We start from the raw sequence: 21,868 nt of genomic DNA, 5'->3' as shown, positions 1-21,868 counted from the left end.
CCTGAAAACAAGAAGAGTCAAGATAAACTATAAAATTATCATTTTTTTTTCAATTTGAGAGAGAAAGAAAGCAAGTATGAGTGGGCAGAGGGGCCAAGGGAGAACAAGAGAATCTTAATCAGGTTAGATGCTCAGTGCAGAGCCCAATGTAGGGCTCAAACCCACAAATCATGAGATCATGACCTGAACCAAAGTCAAGAGTGACTGAGCCATCTAGGCATCTCTAAAACTGTAGTGTAGGGTTTTCTTTAACAGTCTTATCAGAGAGCTAATAAACCAATTAATGAAATTCCAGAATGTAATATGACTCCCCAAGGAAAAAAGCAAGTCACATTGCTGCTCTTATCCTTCCTGGAACATTGAGAGGATGAGAAAGCCACCAGAAACATAAACATAAATAAAGTATCAGAGGTGTTTTTCCGTGTTGTTTTTTTTTTTAACATTTATTTAGTTTTTGAAAAACACAAAGAGCACTAGTGGGGGAGGGGCAGAGAGAGAGAGAGACAGAGAGAGAGGGAGACAAAGAATCTGAAGCAGGCTCCAGGCTCTGAGTTGTCAGCACAGAAGCAGTTGCAGGGCGCAAACCCATGAACCGTGAGATCAAGACCGGAGCGTAAGTTGGATGCTTAACCAACTGAGCCACCCAGGCACCACAAAATAGCAGTTTTTAAAGAAAATTTACATATTCTTTAAAAGAAGGCTAGCACAACTGTTAAAATTTCCAAGAGTCCAAAAACAAACAAAAACATATGTCAACTTTTTCCATGTGCCCTGCTAAAATCTGATGTTAGGAAAATAAAAATAAAAATAAAGCATCCAGGACATCTGTCTCACCTTGACCCTCAATGTTGAGATGACTTCAGAATGCTTACCTCTTTTATCTTGGAGTTTCCGTTGAGGTCCTGAGTTCCCTTTCTGTATAATACTTCTTGATCAGGTTCTTCATCTTGGCAAGATCTACACAAAAAATCTTGGGAAAAAGAAAATGGGATTATTGATTTATTGCTGCTTAAATCCCAGAATTTTTTTGTGTAAATTTTTTCACTTCCTGACACCCCCCTTCTCCTTTCTAGTTTACTCAAACCCTTAACTCCACTTGGGGGAAAAAAGGTAGTTTTGACCAAATGATAAAAACAAGATATCCTGCCTCTCTCATCCCCATGATGCTTTATGTTTGTCTGAGAGAACCACTCAAGTGACTCTGGAATAAAGCATATCTGCCCATATGGAGAAGCAGCAGCATTAAAAAAAATTACACCTCAATGGCATTTCATTATTAACCCTGTTATTGTATCATATACATTAATATCTATTCTGTATTGTTGATTTCACATCAGAACCTAAATATGCTGGTGTAGATAAGGCAACATATAATGTACCATTCCTCCATTGCTGGTTGTCAGATTACTGATGGTTTTAATACTAAAAATTCTATAAAATTTATAGAACACATTAACAATGGTATTTAAAATCCCCAAATATTCAATATGAGATAGATAAAAATCATAAACATTTGATTTATGGTATCAGCTTGATTTTCTTAAAGGTTGTACTGATAATAAAATTATATTTCCAGAGTGAGGTAGAAAAATGAGGCAGTGGCTTTACTGAAAGTTGAAAGAAGAGTTTAATAACAATTTTGAGAAATGCTGGTAGATGGCAGGTAGAGATTAGGTGAGAATATTATCAAGTGGCAAATATTTGTCACACAAATTGCCAGACTTATTCTTTTTTAAAGATTTTAGTGTTTATTTATTTGAGTGAGAAAGAAACAGATTGCAAGTGGGGGAGAGGCAAAGAGAGAGGGAGACACAGAACTGGAAGCAGGCTCCAGGCTCTGAGCTGTCAGCACAGAGCCCGACATGGGGCTTGAAGTCATGAACCATGAGATCATGACCTGAGCTGAAGCCAGGTGGTTAACTGACTGAGCCACCCAGACCCCCCTTTTTTTTTTTTTTTTTTTTTAATTTTAGAGAGAGAATGAGAGTTAGCGTGAGTGGGGAAGAGGGACAGAAGGGGAGAGAGAGAGATAAAGACAATTTTAAGGAGGCTCCACATTCAATGCAGAGCCCAACGTGGGTCTCACTCCCACAACCCTGTAGTCATGAGCTGAACCGAAATCAAGACTTGGATGCTCAACTGACTGAGCCAGCCAGGCGCCTGCCAAACTTATTCTTAAGAAAGACAACAAAGTTCTTTATCTTATAAATCAGAATTACAAGGCCCCAAGAAGTCACTTGGTTAAAATGAAGACTGGAACTTGTTTCTCAGTTCTTATGTTAGTGCTGTTTCAACTACACTATATCTATTACTAGGTTGAAATTTCTAAAGACAATGTCCATACTTCTGCCAGGAAAGTAAGTTGGACAACTGACATAATCATGCATAATTTTTTTACTTAAAATATAATAACAATGATATTTATATGATATTTGAACATTTAACTTGGTTAGTTGGGACTCTGTTTACATTTTTAAATTATTTATATGTTCAAGATTATAGACAATGTCAGCCTCCCCATTTCCCTATATTGCAACTTCTGGGAAATAAACAGCAGGTGGTGCTGACTCTCAAGATCGGCATCACACACTGTGATGCTCATTCAAGAGTCTTGATGAAATTCAACAAGTATTCATCCTTGTGACTTTGTACTTATATAAAAATATTTGCACATCTAAAGAGAAATGAGCAAATGACATTACTAAATTCCTCAAAGAGGAAATGACACACCAAAGTAGGAAAATGTCCACATGACAGAGTAAACTGCTCCATCTACCTATTGAATGTGTCTTATCTCCTTTCATGTACTTTCCATAGCTTGTCCTCTAGCCTATGAGCCAGACTTCACCAACTGAAAATGTACAGTAATAGTAATATCAGGCCAATCTTTGTTTTCTTTTGCAGAATTAGTTATTGGGCCAAAACAGATCATAAAAGACTGCCCCTTGTTAAAGGTTGACTAGCATAATGATGACTCTGAAATTAAATTCTTTTTTTTTAAACTATTTTTTTAAATATTTTTATTTATTTCTAGGGGAGAGAGAGAGAGACAGCGTGAGCAGGGGAGGGTCAGAGAGAGAGGGAGTCACAGACTGAAACAGGCTCCAGGCTCTGAGCTGGCAGTCAGCACAGAGACTGACGCGGGGCTCGAACCCACGAACCGTGAGATCATGACCTAAGCGAAAGTCGGATGCTTAACCGACTAAGCCACCCAGGCACCCCATGAAATTAAATTATTTTATGTCATATATTTCTTAAACCAATAAATAAATAGGGCAAGTCAGATAGAACATAGAAATATGTGTAAGTGGTCCCACCTCTCAGAGAACCATCTGGGTTTTCACAGAAATAGCTTATGTTTACAGGATTCGAAGTATAGAATTCTAGTGTGTCTTCCTTTCCTTGAAGAAAGAAACCCAGTGTAAAATTCAGGTTTCAGATAGTATGTGTGTTTTGGCTGAAATTGTACTTATCGTAGATTGTATTCACATAATTTTGGAAATGTTTACTATAAATTATTAGTATATTTTTAAATGTAGTTAAACCAAGAGATATCACCTCATTCTTCTATAGTGGTTTTAAAAGAAAGTAGTATATGGTAGGAGATAAAAATGCTATTAATTTCTTTGTAATAATTTTGAAGGAGAGGGCCACCTGATAGCAGTCTCTGTCCTGAAAAAAAAAAACAAAAAAAAAGGAAAAAAAAAAACGAGGTGAAGGAGAACATTGTATGGCCCCAGGTCAGGAGGTGGGACTATGACTCAGTTAATGATGTTTTGGCATCCAAATTGGCCATTTAAAGTTTATCCCTTAGAACAAACTAATCAACCAAAAATAAGTTAATTTCTACTCAAACAGAAGCATTCTAACTACATCGATCACCAGTCATTGCCATGTTTAGAACAAAAGGCAAATCATGAAAATCTTTCATTGAGATCAAGGTTTAGGTTATTCAAGGAAGTCTTAATTGGTTCTCTCATTACTATTACCAATTTAATATTTTTGTTTTCACTTGTTTGAATAACATGTACATAACTTATTTGAATCATAAAAATTAGGTAGAAAAAATTAAAAGGGTTAATTTGTACAAGAGTACTGACAGAATAATGAATAGGAAATAGAAGTGAATACAAGAGAAATTTTGATCTGATGGTTGTAAGACAAAAGTGCTTGGTAAACAAACTATGTTAACATAAAGTACATTTGTTACTATAGCATCATATATATACATACACATATACACACAGACAGAGTCGTTACACTGAAATTATACTGAAGTATACTGAAATATTATCTTGTTGAGCTGTTTTCTTTAGATTTTATTAATCAAATAACTTAATTCCAATATTTTTTAGGAAGAGAGAGACAACTCTGTCCACCTCCACCTCAGATACCTAATGCTCAGGAAATGTTAACCACAGTGAATTATCGGGATGGAGAAAAAGTAGCTGTTCTCTGCAAAGAAAATTATCTACTTCATGGAGCAAGAGAAATTGTGTGTAAAAATGGACAATGGCAGTCATTACCACACTGTATTGGTTAGTAGTTTATTTCTAAATAATATTATTTAAAAAGTATTTCTTCTTTGCTTTATCTAAAGAATAGGAAGAAGAAGTTATGATTTATTTGTTGCCCTGTATTTTGAAGCATTAAATTGTCATCTAGTTACTCAATCCTGTCACTTTTAAAAACTGTTTATGAGATATTTCTGACAGTGACCATACAAGAAATAAGCTTGAGATCTTTACTGAATATCCACTTTTATTAAGTATATTTACTTGATACGCAGCTTAAGATACAGAACGGGCAGGGCTAGGATGTAAATTTGGTAACTGCTAGTATATAGACGATACCTAAAGCCACAGCACTGGCTGGGATCACATAGAGAGTTGAAATGGCTAAACAAAGAGAGGAGGTAGAAGGGACAGCCTTGGAACTCTTCATTATTAGAGATTCTGGGAAATGAGGAGCAGCTAGATAGGTTGTACAAGAAGAAAAACTAGGAAGGCTGATAAAATGATTCTAGGACACAATTACATTGTATGTGTTGGGAGAGGCGGGGTTCCCTCACATCCAACAAGCAACTCTTGGACACCTGCTAGGTGTCCTACAATTCAGCTCAATTCTGACACTATCTATGCAGAGATGGCTTCAGAGTTCACAGGTTAAGAACTCTGTCTTAGAAGACTGCTTGTATTCACTTCAGATGTTAGTCGCACGTCTAGGTTGCCATCTGTGTGTTTCTGACTGACTGGCTATAGCTTGGGGGTTCTTACAACCTCCCTCCTTGGGTTTAATTAACTTGCTAGAGCAGCTCACAGAACTCAGAGAAACATTTTACTTACTGGATTATGGGTTTATTATAAAGGGCTATAACTCAGGAACAGCCAGATGGAAGAGATGTATAGGACAAGGTATGGGGAAAGGGCACAGAACTTCCATGCCCTTTCCAGCTACCACTTTCCCCACATCTCCATGTATTTACCAACCCAGAAATTCTCAGAACCTTGTCCTTTTGTGGTTTTATGGAAGCTTCATTACATAGGCAAGATCGATTAAGCCATTAGCCATTGGTGATTGATTCAACTCCAGCTCTTATGCCTTCCTCCATGGATCAGGACGGGACTGAGAGTTCCAACCCCCTAATCACATGGTTAGCCCTCCTGGCAACCAGCCTATCCTCTGGTTATCTATGGGTATTCCAAAAGTGATCTTGCTGACATTACAAAAGACACACTTACTGCTCTCATCTTTTGTGAAATTCCAAATTTCATCATTTGTGAAATTCCTGTGCCAGGAATGGGGAAGAATACCAAATATTTATCATAAGTCACATTATCAGAGCTGGTGTTATAGAAGCAATATCAAGGACATATTTCAGAAGGACACTGCAAAATGTCATTCAAATGGCGGGCAAGCATGTCAAAGACTACTTAGAACTGGACAAAATGACCAATAATTGAACAATGGATTTAGGTACCTAAAGTTATGGGTAGCTTTGCTTAGAGGTATTTCAGCATTGGGGAACATCTAATTGCAGTGTGTTCAAGAGAGAATGTGGGGTGATAAAATTAGATCAGAGATGATAGAAAACAAGTAGGTTTGCTCTAAAAGGTTGAGAGAAATGAGGCAGTAGCTGGATATGGGGTGTGGATAAAGGGAAATTTTACCTTACTCAATTGTGACATTTTCAGCATGTTTGTATGTTGATGAATGATTTGGTAGAGGAGGACAAATTGTTAATACAGACAAAGGGGGGTAATTCGTGGTCTTTGCTGAGTTTCATGGCGTAGGAATCTAGTGCCCACATGAAAGAGTTAGTATGAGAAAAATACAGAGACAGTAACTCAATGAAACAAGAAGTAGAAGAAGATATTCAGGATAAGATTATTTATTTGGCCATTTCATATCTATATCCTTGGTGATCTATGGGAAGATAAATCAGTACAATGGAATGTATTCTGGCCATTCTTAACATGAAGTCGAAACATTTCTGACAGAGAAAGATGCCTATGCTATTATTTGGAACCAGAAAAATAAATGGAAAGCAGTAGGTCAATAATTCACTTCATAGGTACATGCTACTTGCATAAAATAACAGTTGTCCCAGAGAATAGCAATGGGGAGTTATTTTTACCTTCCTCTTTAAATAAAAATTTTATAAAGGAAGTGGGCAGTAGACCAGGTTAGATTTACTTATCCATTCATCATGCTTTAGATAAAAAACTATTCCTAGTTGCATGTCCTTATAATTCAATACTTAAAAGTATTTTTACTTATGAGCGCCCTTATAATATATGCCCTTATAATACATATGCACTCGATACTTAAGTGTATTGTACTTATGCGTGAAGGGAAGCACTCTAGTTTTTGGTTATCAGGTTATACTGTAGAAATTATGTGATGAGTTATTTGAGCTTGCAGACATCAGATGAAACATTGAACATACAAGGAAATTTATTCATACTAATCCACTTAACCTACATATTGGTTTTATCTCTATACATAAATGTTATTTTCCAGAGTCTACGCAATATTGTGGTTCCCCTCCACCTATTAGCAATGGAGATATCACCTCATTCCCATTAACAGTATATCCTCCAGGATCAAAAGTCCAGTACCGTTGCCAGTCTTTGTATGAACTTCAGGGCTCCATAGATGTAACATGCAGAAATGGACAGTGGTCAGAACCACCAAAATGCCTAGGTGAGTTCGTCATATTCTCCTAGAGTTTGAGATTTGATATTCATAGTAAGATTTTCATGGACTAATTTCATAGGATGATTTTTACTTAAATTCAGTTCAGCTGAAAACCTATCTGACTTTGACTCAACCCACTTGGCGAGTGTTTGGTGGAGCTAGGAATCAGACACAGCAATCTGCTTCCAAATTTCATGTTCCAAATTTTATGTATGCCTGAGGCTATGGTGGCTTCTCATGTCTACAGAAAAGTCAGGGAGAAAAATGGTCAACCTCACTCTAACAATAAAAGGACTCGTCTCTCATATGTCATCAGAAAAATACTTGGTAGTGTATCTTAGAATCCTGGGCATGGACAAATCTAGGCTCTAAGATAAGTTCCTTCTGGTCACCACTGCCTAGGATGGCTCCTCAAAGTTAACCTTGGGCTTATTTTTAAAACTCTGAACAATTCCTGTATCAGAGATGATGGGCTATACAGAACATGCTGCTTCGTAGTGCCGGGGAGTACTGTTTACTCAGGGGAATATTACCTCTCAAAATGCTGAATTTAAAAATGAATGAGGGGCTTCTGATCATGGGGGAGGGTAATACTGCTTTCCTAAAGAAATCAAGGTTGCATAGAAGTGACAACCCACTGATAATTGTGGAAAAGGAGCTCTAAACAAGAAATATAATAGCTAATATGATAGCTAGCAGGATTTTTGTTCTCATTGATAAACAGTGACCTTCAAGAATATGCTAGGTGAACATTTGAAGAGATGGTTGGGTTTTATATATATCGTGCCTTCTTCAGTCCACTTTCTGTACTACATATCTGATAGACAGAAATAAACTTATTTTTACTATAATATTTAGGAAGATGTTAATACATCCATGTGCTCATACTATGCACATTTTGGAAACAATGTAAAAGAGAATCCTGAGTAGGGAAAGGAGGGTGAATAACACTGACCCTAAGAGAACATTTTAATTTAATCCTACTTGGTATGTGGTTTTTAGGCAATGTAAAGCATAGAAATTGAGAGCACAGGCTCTGAAGTCAAACTGCCAGGGTCCATATTCTGGCTCAAGATACTCATTAAGTTATGTGACTTTGGAAAAATTACTCAATCTCTCTGAGCCTCCATCCCCTCTTATGTAGCTCAGGGAAATGATGCACAGTGTTTAGAGGCAATGCATGCAAAGTACTAAGAAAAGTACTGGGAAAAACTCAGGAAATGTTAGCTTTTAATTTTCTTTCATAATTTTATTTAATTCCAAAATATTCTTAAAAAATGTCATTATTCTTGGAAAGGAAAAGTTATATTATTAATGATGTGTTTTTTAATTCTTCTTTCAGATGCATGTATAATATCTGAAGATAATATGAAGAAATATAACATACAGTTAAGAAGGAAAGACACCAACAAACTTTATGTGAAAACAGGGGATTTTGTTGAATTTGAATGTAAACAGCCACATAAAGCAAAGACATCAGTACAGTCATTTCGGGCAGTCTGTCAGGAAGGGAACGTTGAATATCCCAGATGTGAATGAACCAAGCATAGTTTCCCTGAATATAAATTTTAAAGTAATCCTATATGTATGTTGGAAGTATGCATTATATAGGCAATTCTGTAATTAATGTGTTTATTCTTTCAAGTGTTGCTTATCACAGTTTTATCCTGAACTCTGAATTTTCAGAGATTCACAAATCTATAAACCGAGAGCAACACTTCACTTACTAGGAGGACCATATACCTGGGTCAAATCACAGTACTGGGTCTCCTGTTCATATAACGCCCACAAGAAGTGAGCATGTGTCTCAGTTCAGCACTTCATCCCGCCTAACCTCTTCTAATTGTCTAAAATTTATAAGATAACTCCAAGGCTTTTCATCTTTCTATCATATCATAAAATATAAAAACTGTGGGGTGCCTGAGTGGCTCAGTAAGTTAAGCAACCGACTTTGATTCAAGTCACGATCTCATGTTTCATAAGCTCAAGCCCCGCATTGGGCTCTGTGCTGACAGCTCAGAGCCTGGAGCCTGCTTTGGATTCTGTGTCCCCCTCTCTCTAAAAAATAAACATTAAAAACATCTTCTTTTTTAAATACAAAAACTGTCACCTTTTACGCTTATAGCAAGCATTAGTAAATATTAATAAGTTCTCTAATGTGAGCCTGATTATTCATCTAATACTAAAAACCCTTAAGGGCACAAATACACCATCTTAAACAAATGAGTGAAAGACTAAAATTTTTACTAATCCTAGTGTAGAACTTCTAGAATAGCCAATAGGTGATACACACATACAAAAAGGTAACTATAATTATAAGTGAACATTATTAGGTGACAATGCTACATCTATAGGATTATCTAGATGTGCACACATACTTGAAGATTGAGAGGAAATAAAAAGTTTGGCTGTAATAATTCTATGTGGTCTGTGGTTTAAGAAATTAGAATACTTGCAAATTTTTATATTCTTATATTTTGTAATTTTTAATTATATTACTTTTATAGTTAGATGAGAGTTTTCAAGAACTGGGACTAGAGACCGAGAAAGTAAATGAGAGTGTTATAACTCTGTGAGCCAGGGGTCTGATTTCATACCAAAGCTCTATGATTTTTTGATGTACCATAGTTTGGGGAAATACTGAACGGGAACTTTTAGAAATGTATTTTGCATGTTTTTGTATTTTAGGTAGCATATCATAGTTAAAACATTAACTATGTTTTTTAAGGCATATTTTTAGGTATCTATGGAAATGTGAGAACAAAGGCTTAAGATTTACATGACTATGGATATAGCAATAGATTCTTAGCTAAGGCATCAAAACATGAGAAAGAAAAAATAGAGAAATTGGACTTTATCAAGATTAAAAACTCTTATGCTTTAAACAAGGCTAATAAGAAAATGAAAACATGCAGATATAATGGGAGAAAATAGTTGCAAATTATATATCCTATAAGGGACTCGTATCTAGAATTAAAGGACTCTTACAACTCAAAATAGAAAGACAGCCCAATTTTAAAATGAGCAAAATATCTAAATAGACATTTCTCGAAAAAAGATGTATGAATGGCCAAAAAGCACATGAAAAGATACTGAACATCATCAATCATTAAGAAGCCAAATCAAATTTCCATGAGATACTACTTCCCACCCACAAGGATGCCTGTCATCACTCAGACAGTAACAAGTATTGCTAAGAATATGGACAAATTAGGACACTACTGATGGGAATGTAAAGTGGTACACCCAATTTGGAAAACAATTTGGCAGTTCTTTGAAAGGTTAAACATAGAGTTATCATAGACTCAGTAGTCTACTCCTAGATATATACCAAAAGAAAGAAAAACACATTCACACAAGCACTGTACATGAATGTTCATAGCAGAATTATTTATAGTAGCTCCAAGGTAGAAACCATCCAGATGCTTATCAATGCACACAAAACATATATCTTATATAATATTATTTGGTTATAACAAAGAAATAAAGTGCTATTACATGCCACAACATGGCTGAGCCTCAGAATCTTTATGTTAAGTGAGAAGAGCCAGTCACAAAGACAACATATTATGTGATTCCATTTTAGGATATGTCCAGAATAGACCAGTACAGAGGGACAGAAGATAGATCAATGGTTGCTTAGGGCTGGAGTAGGGAGGCAGGGGCTGATAGCTAACAGTGACAAAGGTTCTAAAACTGATTGTAGTGATGATTGTGCGACTCTGTGATTATACAAAAAAGCATTGAATATACAGTACGTTTTAAATGAGTGAATTGTATGGTACACGAATTCTATGTCAATACAACAAAAAATTGTGGCCAACATTTTAAAATAATGACAAACACTGGGAATTAAAAAATAAAATAAAAAATTAAGACCATATCAGAATTTATAGTAAATTTATTCCTTTATTTTTATTTTTTATGTTTTTTTTTTTGAGAGAGAGAGAGGCAGAAGAGCTGAGAGAGATGAGATACAGAACCAGAAGCAGGCTCCAGGCTCTGAGCTGTTAGCACAGAGCCTGTCGCAGGGCTCAAACTGACCAACTGTAAGATCATGACCAGAGCCAAAGTTAGACACCCAACCGACTGAGCCACCCAGGCACCCCTATAGTGAAGTTATGCTAACTCAAAGATTGATGGGGTTGAATAAAAAAGTAAAGACTTGTAACTCACACTAGCTATCTATTGAAACAGCTGACCTCTTGGTTAGGAAGAAGGCAGGTAGAAATTTTATTTTTTTCTCCTCCATTTGGAGGAAGAAATCTTAAAATTTCTTTACATTTTTAGAATGATAAAATATATATACAATATTTTATTTAGGGGCTTCTGGGTGGCTCATTTGGCTGAGCTACCGACTTTGGTTCAGGTCATGGTCTTGCGGTTCATGGGTTTGAGACCTGCGTTGGGCTTGCTGCTGTCAGTGCAAAGCCCGCTTTGTATCTTCTGTCCACAACAACGCCCCCCCCTTCCTTGCTTGCATTCTCTCTCTCAAAAATAAAAATAAAATCTTTATAAAAACATTTAGAAAACAATATGTAGGCAGTATTTTAAACTTGGATATTCTTTTCCAGTTTCTGAGAATTTCTTTCTTTCTCAAACTATTTTGTGGCACATATTTCTAAGCAAGTTGCTTGAGTGGCAGTATAGTATTTGATAAGATATGCTATTCTTAGCCTACTACTTTCCTCCAGATAGAAAAAAAATAAAAAAAAAAAAAAAAAAGAAAAGAAAAGAAAAAAAGGAAGATGGAATCTAGAAGAACGTGATCTAGACCCATTATCTTTTTTTTTTTTAAATGTTTTATTTATTTCTGAGAGAGAGAGAGAGGCAGCGTGAGTAGGGGAGGGTCAGGGAGAGAAGGAGATACAGAATCTGAAGCAGGCTCCAGGCTCTGAGCTAGCTGTCAGCACAGAGCCTGACATGGGGCTCGAACCCACGAACCGTGAGATCATGATCTGAGCCACAGTCGGACACTCAGTGGACCTAGCCACCCAGGTGCCCAATACCTATCAATAATTACCTTAAATGTAAATGGTCTGAATATTCTAATCAAAGACATAGGGTGATGGAACAGGTAAACAAGACCCACCTCTGTACTGCACTGAAAGACTCACTTCAGACACACACACAATAAAAGTGAAAGGAAAGAAAATGATAAACCATGCAAATAAAAGAGAAAAAAAAAGCCATGATAACAATACTTATATTGGACAGGAGAGTTTAAAACAAAGGTTACAACAAGAGACAAAGAAAAGCATTACATAATGATAAAGGGATCAATCCACAAAAGGATATAATAATTATCAATACCTATACATCCAACATTGCAGCATCTAAATACATAAGGCAAATATTAACAGACATAAAGGGAGAAATTGACAATATGGCTATAGTCAGGGACTTTAACACCCCACTTACATCAATGGATAGATAATCCAGGCAGAAAATCAATCAGGAAACAGTGTGTTTGAACAGCACATTAGACCAGAGGGACTTAACACATATACAGAACATCAATCTAAAAACAACACAATACACAGTCTTTTCAAGGGCACATGGAGCCATCTCAAAGACAGACCAGATGGTAGGCCGCAAAACAAGTCTCTATAAACTTAAAAAGATGAAAATCATATCATGCATCTTCTCACCACAACAATGTAGAACTAGAAATTAATCACAAGAAAAAAACTAGGAAAAATACAAACACTTGGAAACTAAACAACATGCTACTAAACAGCCAGTGAGTCAATGAAGAAATCAAAGAGAAAATTAAAAAAAAAAAATACAGAGACCAATGAAAATGAAAACACAACAGTCCAAAATCTTTGGGAATGTAACAAAAGCAGTTCTAAAAGGGAAATCTTTAGCGATATAGACCCACCTCAAGAAAAGAGAAAAATCTAATAAACAATTTAAACTTACACCTGAAGGAACTAGAAAAAGAACAACAAACAAAACCCAAGGCTAGCAGAAGGAAGGAAATAATAAAGGTCAAAGTAGAAACAAATGAAATAGGAAAGAAAGAAAGAGAGAGAGAAAGAGAGAGAAAGTGTGAGCGCAGGAGGGAGGAAGGAAAAGATCAATGAAACCAGGCAGTTAGTTCTTTGAAAAGATAAACAAAATTGATAAGCCTTAACCATACACATCAAGAAAGAAAAAAAAGGAAAAAAAATAAATAAAATCAGAAACAAAAGTAACAACTGCCACCACAAAGGATTTTAAGAGACTATTATGGAGAATTATATGCCAGCACGTTGGACAACTTAGAAGAAATGAACAAATTTCCTAGAAACATACAATCTTCCAAAGTGAATCAAAGAAATAAAAAAAATCTGAACAGTCCAGTTATTAGTAATGAAATTGAATCAGTAATCAAAAAACTCCCAACAGACAAAAGTCCAGGACAAGATAGATTCATATGTGAATTCTACCAAAGAGTTAATAGCTATTCTCCTCAAAATATTTCAAAACAGAAGAGGAAAAAAAAAACACTTCCCATCACATTTTATGAGGCTAGCATTACCCCGATACCAAAGCCAAAGACACTAAAAAAAGGAGAAAATTACAGGTCAATATCCCTGATAAACATAGATGCAAATTACTCAACAAAATATTAGTAAATCACATTGAACAATACTTTAAAAAGATTATTCAACACAATCAGGTGGGATTTATTTTGGGGATGCAAGGATGGTTAAATATTGGCAAATGAACATGATATACCATATCAACCAAACAAAGGGTAAAAATCATGATTATCTCAATAGATGAAGAATAAGCATTTGACAGAATTTAACATCTGTTTATAATAAAAACTCTCAACAAAGTGGATTTAGAGGAATCTATCTCAAAATAATAAAGGCCATATATATGAAAAATCCATAGCTAACATCATACTTAATGCTGCCACTGTGGAAAACAGTATGCAGTTTACCCAAAATTAAAAATAGGAATACCATATGATCCAATAATTCCAATACTTGATATTTGCCCAAACAGGAAGCCTAATTTGAAAAGATATATACATCCTTATGTTTATTGGTGCATTATTTTCAATACCCAAGATACAGAATATGGAAGCAACCCAAGTGTCCATTGATCAATGAATGGGCAAAGAAGATGTGGTATATGTATATCTGTCTTACATAGTCCTAGGGCCTAGAGAGTATGATGTTAAGTGAAATAAGTCAGACAGAGAAAGACAGACACCATATGATTTCATTTACACGTGGAATCTAAAAAAACAAAGAAAACAGAAAGCAGAAATAGACCTTCAAATACAGAGAACAAACAGGTAGTTGCCAGAGGGGAGGATGGTGGGGGGCTGGGCAAAGCAGGTGAAGGGGAGTGGGAGGTATAGGCTTCCAGTCATGGAGTGAATTAATCATGGGGATAAAACGTACAGCACAGGTAATATAGTCAATGGTATTATAATAGCATTGTACGGTGACAGATGGTAGCTCTCCTTGTGGTGGGCATAGCATAATGTATAGATTTTTCCAATCACTATGTTGTAAACCTGAAACTAATATAACATTGTATGTCAACTAGAAGTCAATTTAAAAAAATTAAGGCTGAGATGTACAGGTGTTCCCTGAATTTGTGAGATGAGAGTAAACTGAGTAATGGGGTAAGAAGCTGCTTTGCAGTGAGTTGAGGAGTTATTTACTCCATATCACGTCTTGTTATTTACATTTGTGCTTTATTATATCTTTATTCATTTTTCTATTTTGCTTTTTTTAAAGGTCAATTTTTTTTCTGACTGACTTGTTTCTCTCAGCATAAATCTTATGACTTATTGACTACTTGTTAGAGTGTCCTATATCCTTTACTTATATTTGTTCACTTCAAGTATTTTAAGCTAAACAATTTGCTTCCTTGACTCCTTATTACCTGTCAGACAGTTCCTGCTTGATAGTTACTCCCACAAGCTTCAGGCAATGTCTGTTTGTCTCTATCATGAGAAACAATAAAATCAGCTTAAACCTTTTCCTTTCTTATTCTTTTCTCCTTCTCCTCCATCATCTAATATTGTTTAATGTTAAGATCTTTCTTGGTGTTTATATTTGTTCTTTTAACTATACTTAGAATTCTATTTCACTTCTGCTTTAAATTATATTGTTTGATTTCCACCTATAACGTATGAAGGAAGGGAGGAAGAAAAAAACAGAAAGAAGGTAGAAAGGAAATGAGGAAGATAAAACAATTGAAGAGTACATTAATCAGAGAATAATTAAATAAATTATGTTACCTCCAGCTTTTGAAATACTATTTAGATCCTATAAAAAATGAGATCAATCCATGTGTATTGATATGGTGATAGGTCTATCATATACCAAGCAAAAATGAAAGTCTTAGAGGGCACATGGGTGGCTCTGTTGGTTGAGCACCAGACTCTTGATTTTGGCTCAGGTCATGATCTCACAGTTTGTGAGTCTGAGCCCTGATGTCAGATTCTGAGTTGAGAGTGCAGGGCCTGCTAGGGATTCTCTCTCCCTTCCTCCCTCCCTCTCAAAATAAATAAACTCTTTAAGAAATGAGAAAGAATGAAATCTGGCCATTTGTAGCAACGTGGATGGAACTTGAGGGTGTTATGCTGAGTGAAATAAGTCAGGCAGAGAAGGACAGATAGTACATGTTTTCACTTATAAGTGGAACAGGAGAAACTTAACAGAGGACCATGGGGGAGAAGGGGAAAAAATAGTTGGGGAGAGGGAGGGAGGCAAACCATGAGAGACTCTTGAATGCTGAGAACAAACTGAGGACTGATGGGTGTGGGGAGGAGGGGGGATGGGCATGGAGGAGGGCACTTGTTGGGATGAGCACTGGGTGTTATATGGAAACCAACTTGACAATAAACTATAAAAATAAATAAGTAAATAAAAATCCTCAAAAAAATAACTTGAAGTTTCTTACAACAAATGGCAAGTAGAAAAAAACAAGGCTTTAGTTTCTCCCCCCCCCCTTTTTTTTTTGATGCTTCATGTTGGAGGAAGAAGGAAAAAGACTGGAGGCTGCTCACGTTGGTGTTGGTCCCCTGGGGAGTGCTACTGGGTCCTCCAATGTGCACCCATATCACCAAACATGGGTGCACTCCTGCACCCAAGATGGTTAAGTCTGAATAGGCTGTCACACAGCACAGGGGGGTCTGTGGGTTGCCTGGTTCTCAATGTTTGCAGGGCTCCTGGCTCCCAGAAGTAACAGGAATGGAGAGCAAATCATGACAGGAGGTCTCCCACCATGCTGCTGTGGTACCATGGGGTCCCTTCTGTGGGCCTTATCATGTGCATTTAAAGGCTAAAGTATATAAAACACAATGTGGTGTGCATCTGCAGACAAACAGTGCATGAAAAAATAAAAATCAAGTATATAAAAAATTAAAATTCTTGTTGGTTGAAACCTTGCATATTGTTTAGTGATTAGTTGTCAATTTACGTTTGAGAAGAAGTACATTAGGCAAACCATTTCTCAGTTTCCGTTAGACTCTTGACACTTCTCATGCTCTCCATTTTTCCTCCAAAGGAATCATGCTGAGTTTCCATGAATTCAATTTTTTAAGGTTATTTTATTTATTTTTGAGAGAGACAGGAGAGAGCATGAGAGGGCCATAGAGAGAGGGAGAGAGAGAAAATCTCAAGGAGGCGCTGCACTGTCAGAAACTCACAAACTGTGATTTCATGACCTGAGCCAAAATCAAATTAGACGCTTCACCAACTGAGCCACCCAGGCGCCCCCTCCCGGAGTTCAGTTTTAACGTGTGGTGTTCTTTGGGGTTTCGATCTTTCATTATGAAGAAACTAACAGATATCCATGAACTTACCCCTTTGAAAAAATTAATTTCTCTCTCCACAACCAGGCAGTACCCTTTAAAAAACTGTGGAATACTCTAGGACAATCTCCTTGTTAGGAACTCTGATCATTGACTTAGCTGTCCTATACTGCAGGGATGGCAAATCATTTAAACACTATTTGCTTTCGTATTCATTATGCTAAAGATAATCTTACAACATGAAGTTCTCTAAAAAGCAAACTGGTCATTATCGTAACATTATTCTCAACACACCACACATCTTATTGAAGTGATCATTCATTGAAACAGTTACAGTTTGCCAAATCCCCTTGTTGGATTGTACTTGCTTATCTCCTCATCCTCTGACTTGTTCAAAGTTTCTCTGGCTCTCCTGTCCTGCAACTTCTCTGTCTACAAGTCCCTTCCACATGCCCAGCAGTGACCTCTCTTCCTTCACAGAGGAGACAGAACCTATGTGACATGAATCACTTCCCAGCCAAGGGCCATCCTCCACTTGTGTCTTGGGTCCCATCTCTTCTCACCTTTGCAAGAATCCTCTGCAATTTGTTATGCAATACTTTCTCAGTAGCTTCCAACCTGCCGTCTTTACTGACCCATTCTCATTTAATTAGAACATGCTCTAATTTCTTCCATTCTATTAAAAAAACAAACCCGTCTTTATCCCTCTCTCCCCCTCCAGGCCAACCTACCTCTTTCCCCTTCACGGTCACACTTACTGCCAAGCTCACTACAGTCATGTCTGTTTTTTGTGACTTAGGTTTACTCCTCGGCCTGTTCCTATCTCCATTTCACACTTAATGGTGCTGCTTTTTTCAAGGTACTCAATAATACCCAAACACAACGTTCGGTCCTCAACTCTTCTGGTTTTCATTGGAACAGTTCAGCCATTCCTTATCAGTTCCCTTCACTATACCTTTTCCTACAGGCAGTCACTAAACTTTAGATATCCTCAAAGCTCTAAACTAGGCCAACTTCTCACCTAACCCTGAAAAACTCCTCTATTAACTTAGTTTTAACAGACATCTGTTAACTGATAATTGGAAATTATGCCCAGAGCTCTGTTCTGATACTCGGGTTTATATAATTCTCACAGATTGGGTTCCCAGGGTAGGAGATGTAAATTAGCAGCCAAGAGCATTTTTAGGGAATACTCTTAGGATCCACACCTGTGGAAGGGAAGGGAAGGCAGCAGTGATGTCTGCCAACTGTGTGGGTAGATCTGAAGCGGAGATGTCCCTTTAAGAGTGTCCTGAGTTGGAATGAAGGGTCTTTTCTTAGGAATTCCTATTGATCAGTCATTGGTCAATGGCAGGCCTTTGGAAGGAGTTATCCTTGGGAGGAAGGATTTTCTTCAGCTAAAGCAACTGATTTAGGAAGCTGGTAATTGAGAGCTCCCAGTGGGTAAGAGAATAAGTCTTTTGTTTCTGAATCTGGGTTATTCATCACAGCATCAACTGCAAGGATCAACTGCTTCCTTAATATTTTATCTTGGCTACCCAAAAGACACCTCAAAAATAACATTTTTGACACTAAACTTTTCACGCTAATCCCCACTTCCCCATACTGCCTCTTGCTCTGATTCCTATGACCACACTTAGATGGCTCTCATCCACTTAGTCAAGCCAGAAGCCAAGGTGTCCTCCTGAACTTTTTCTCTGCCTCACCCCCACCCACATCTAATCAGTCACCATCATGGTGACTTCACATCTTATATATCTCTTGTTCCAGTCTAGCTTGGAACAAGAGGCTTGGATCAACAGGCTGCCTCTGTTGATTTTCAACCTTTCTGGGGGCTTCCCACATATAATCTGAGACTGGCCCCTGTACTCAGAGGGTGGGCAGAGTTTGAAAAAAGGGGCAGCCCACACCAGGTTGGTAGGTGGCAGTTTTAATAAGCAAAGAAAACTTACATATGAAGTTTGCCTTGGGCGGCAGCAAGAGGACTACATCCCTGCATCTGCTCATCAGATCTTAAGGTTTATATAGAGGCCTTAACTAGGTTCAGTCATGTGTACCATGCAGGTGTTCTCAATACCACAAGATTATCCCAAGTCTGTGTCCTTCGAGTAGCCTCTGGGAGCAGGAAAGGCAAATGGAGGGGATTAGGAGCTGGGGCCCAGCTCACAGGTCAGCTGGTGGCTTTGTCTTTTGATGACCTTCCCCAGCAGCTTCTGGTGTAAATTACTATCATGGTTTACCTGGATGATGGCATTCTTTCCCTAAAAGTGGTTTCCCTACACCTACATTTTTCTTCCTTCAGGCCATTCTCTCCTTAGGACAGTCAGTGGTGTCTTTTAGCAATTACTATAAACATTTCAATCAGTGACTTCCAAAATTTTTAACTTGGCCTACAAAGACCTTCATCATGGCATTCCAGTTTCTCCAGATTTACCTTGCTCCCCTCTCTCCATCACCCATTTTCACTCAATCCATACTGGATATTTACTAGCTTCTTGGAAACATCATCTTCTCTGCATGTTTTCTGCATGATCCTCCTTTACTCAAAATATTTTCTTTTCTCCCTTCAAGCCTCAGCTCATGTATCACTTCCTTAAAGAAGCCTTTCTTGAGCATCCAGGACTAGGCTGCATCTCCTAGTGTTCACTGGTATGTCTTTCCTGGTACCTATCATCATGTAAGGATTTGGTTACTACCTTCCATTCCCATCACATCACGATGCTCCTTAACAGCAGAAACAATGTGTCTTATTCACTGTTTTATTTCCAGTGCCCAGCATGATGCCTAACGTATGGTATGTGCTTAATATTTGACTTTGTGCGTACCATTTCTTCTACTTGGAATGTCTTTTCTAGCCTTGAAGACCTTGGGCTTTTTCCAGGAAGCTTCCTATACACCCAGCAAAAAGTTAATCACCACCTCCTCCATGCCACCACTTTATTTTATACTTCCAGTGTTGCACTTTTCACATGTTCATTTATTTAGCATTTGGAGCCTACAAATTGGCTGCTTATGAGCCACATTGCTCACAAAATATTTTTAGATACTCCATCCACATATGAAAATCAGGAGATTTCACAATTAAAAAATCAAAAGATATGGCAGTACTGAATACATATTCCCAAGAGAGTTACCCACCTTGAGCAAATTTTCTATTTTCTCGAATATAGCAGGTGCTCAATATTGTTGATTAATGGATTGATTGATGAAATAATTGAAAACAATTAATACTTTGCTGTTTATATTTAATTTCAATCAAATTTTTATTTTATGGGATCCACTGTGGAAAACAACTATAAAACATTAAAATAATGATTATGAACTCAAGGACAGTTCTGAAATATACATGGTTAACACTAAACAAATTCATATTTATTATTTATTTATTTTTAAACATTTATTTATTTTTGAGAGACAGAATGAGACAGAGCATGAGCTGGGGAGGGGCAAAGAGAGAAGGAGATGCAGAATCTGAAGCAGGATCCAGGTTCTGAGCAAACATTCAGCACAGTCTGACGCAGGGCTCAAACCCACGAACTGTGAGAGCATGACTTGAGCCGAAGTCGAACACTTAACCAATGGAGCCACCCAGGCACTCCAACAAATTTATATTTAACCGACAGCGTTAGGTCCAGTTGTGGCTTAATTATAAGAAGAAGCTGTCTCTTAGCCCACCAGTAGAAAATTATAACTTGAGGGTTTAAAGAATGTCATTATATTGAGAAGGTCTTAACTTAGATGAACTGAATATCTTCTAGATAAGAAAATGTGCAGTTCTTGTTACAACAACCAGTCCTGACAAGGGTAGTGTGATGCCACGTCTTATGAAGGAACTGTAATAACTATTGGAAGTATAATTGTCACTTCAACCCAAAAAGTGACAATGAGGCTATTCAAAAGCTTCAGAAGACCTTGGTAATACTGACACTACCAGGCTTCATTGCTTGCAGAACTGATTTTTTATTTCATAATCTGCATGATTCTAACAATTACTTAACTTAAAAATATTAATTAAAACTGTAAAATATAAAAATGGAAAGGGTCTTGTTGGATGAGCACTGAATATTGTATATAAGTGATGAATCATGGGAATCTACCCCCAAAACCAAGGGCACACTATATACTGTATGTTAGCCAACTTGACAATAAATTATATTTAAAAAAAATGGAAAGTGTAGTTATTTATTTTTCATATTTTTATTTATTTCTAGGAGAGAGAGAGAGAGACAGCGTGAGCAGGGGAGGGTCAGAGAGAGAGAGGGAGATACAGACTCTGAAATAGGCTCCAAGCTCCGAGCTGGCAGTCAGCACAGAGCCCGACGCGGGGCACGAACCCACGAACTGCGAGATCATGACCTAAGCGAAAGTTGGACGCTTAACCGACTAAGCCACGCTGGCGCCCCGGAAAGTGTAGTTATTTTTAAAGCCATGTTCCTTGGGCAACATTTTAAGATGTGGATAGTTCACCTCACAAATTGATTATTAACCTTGTAGCTAATATTATAGTTAATTGTTCAAGTTCTTTACATTTAGAAAGTCTTCAGGGCAGTCTCTTCTATATTTAAGAAAGTAAATCCTCTAATATGATGTAGAGTTTCTTTTCTCTAGTGTGTTTGGTTCCTTAATATTGACATAAAGATTGAGTTAAAAGTAACAGAAAACCCTAATACTAATGAATGTGATAAGGACAAAAGTGAATTTTTTCACATATATTGAAGACAACAGTATTGCACAATGAATGGATATTAGAAACCGGAAACATTTTTACATGTAGATCAATCTTTTTAATAGATGGAAAACATTCAATAAGGGTTAAGTTACATGGCAAATCATTCAAACCAGAAAGGAAACAACATGTTCTGACTTATTTATAAATAAAGAAATATTCAACATAGA

General features: G+C 37.0%; 1 protein-coding gene across 6 annotated transcripts in view; it reads left to right on the top strand.

The window, feature by feature from the left end:
- CFHR5 (complement factor H related 5) overlaps nt 1-11,044 on the top strand; it is a 126,728-nt gene extending 115,684 nt beyond the window's left edge. For all 6 annotated transcript variants that reach the window (XM_077775127.1, XM_077775128.1, XM_077775126.1 and 3 more), the window contains 3 exons: nt 4,356-4,538; nt 7,024-7,206; nt 8,543-11,044. In XM_077775127.1, the coding sequence (XP_077631253.1) occupies nt 4,356-4,538; nt 7,024-7,206; nt 8,543-8,739 (563 nt within the window). In that variant the 3' untranslated portion in view covers nt 8,740-11,044. The remainder of the gene's footprint in view (nt 1-4,355; nt 4,539-7,023; nt 7,207-8,542) is intronic.
- The last annotated feature ends 10,824 nt before the right edge of the window (nt 11,045-21,868 follow it).

The sequence above is a fragment of the Crocuta crocuta genome, unplaced genomic scaffold, assembly GCF_008692635.1.
Source record: "Crocuta crocuta isolate KB4526 unplaced genomic scaffold, BGI_CrCroc_1.0 scaffold207, whole genome shotgun sequence".
In the NCBI taxonomy this organism is placed as follows: Eukaryota; Metazoa; Chordata; class Mammalia; order Carnivora; family Hyaenidae; genus Crocuta; species Crocuta crocuta.
The sequence above is the reverse complement of the archived record's forward strand: the minus strand, read 5'-3'. Positions and strand labels throughout refer to the sequence as shown.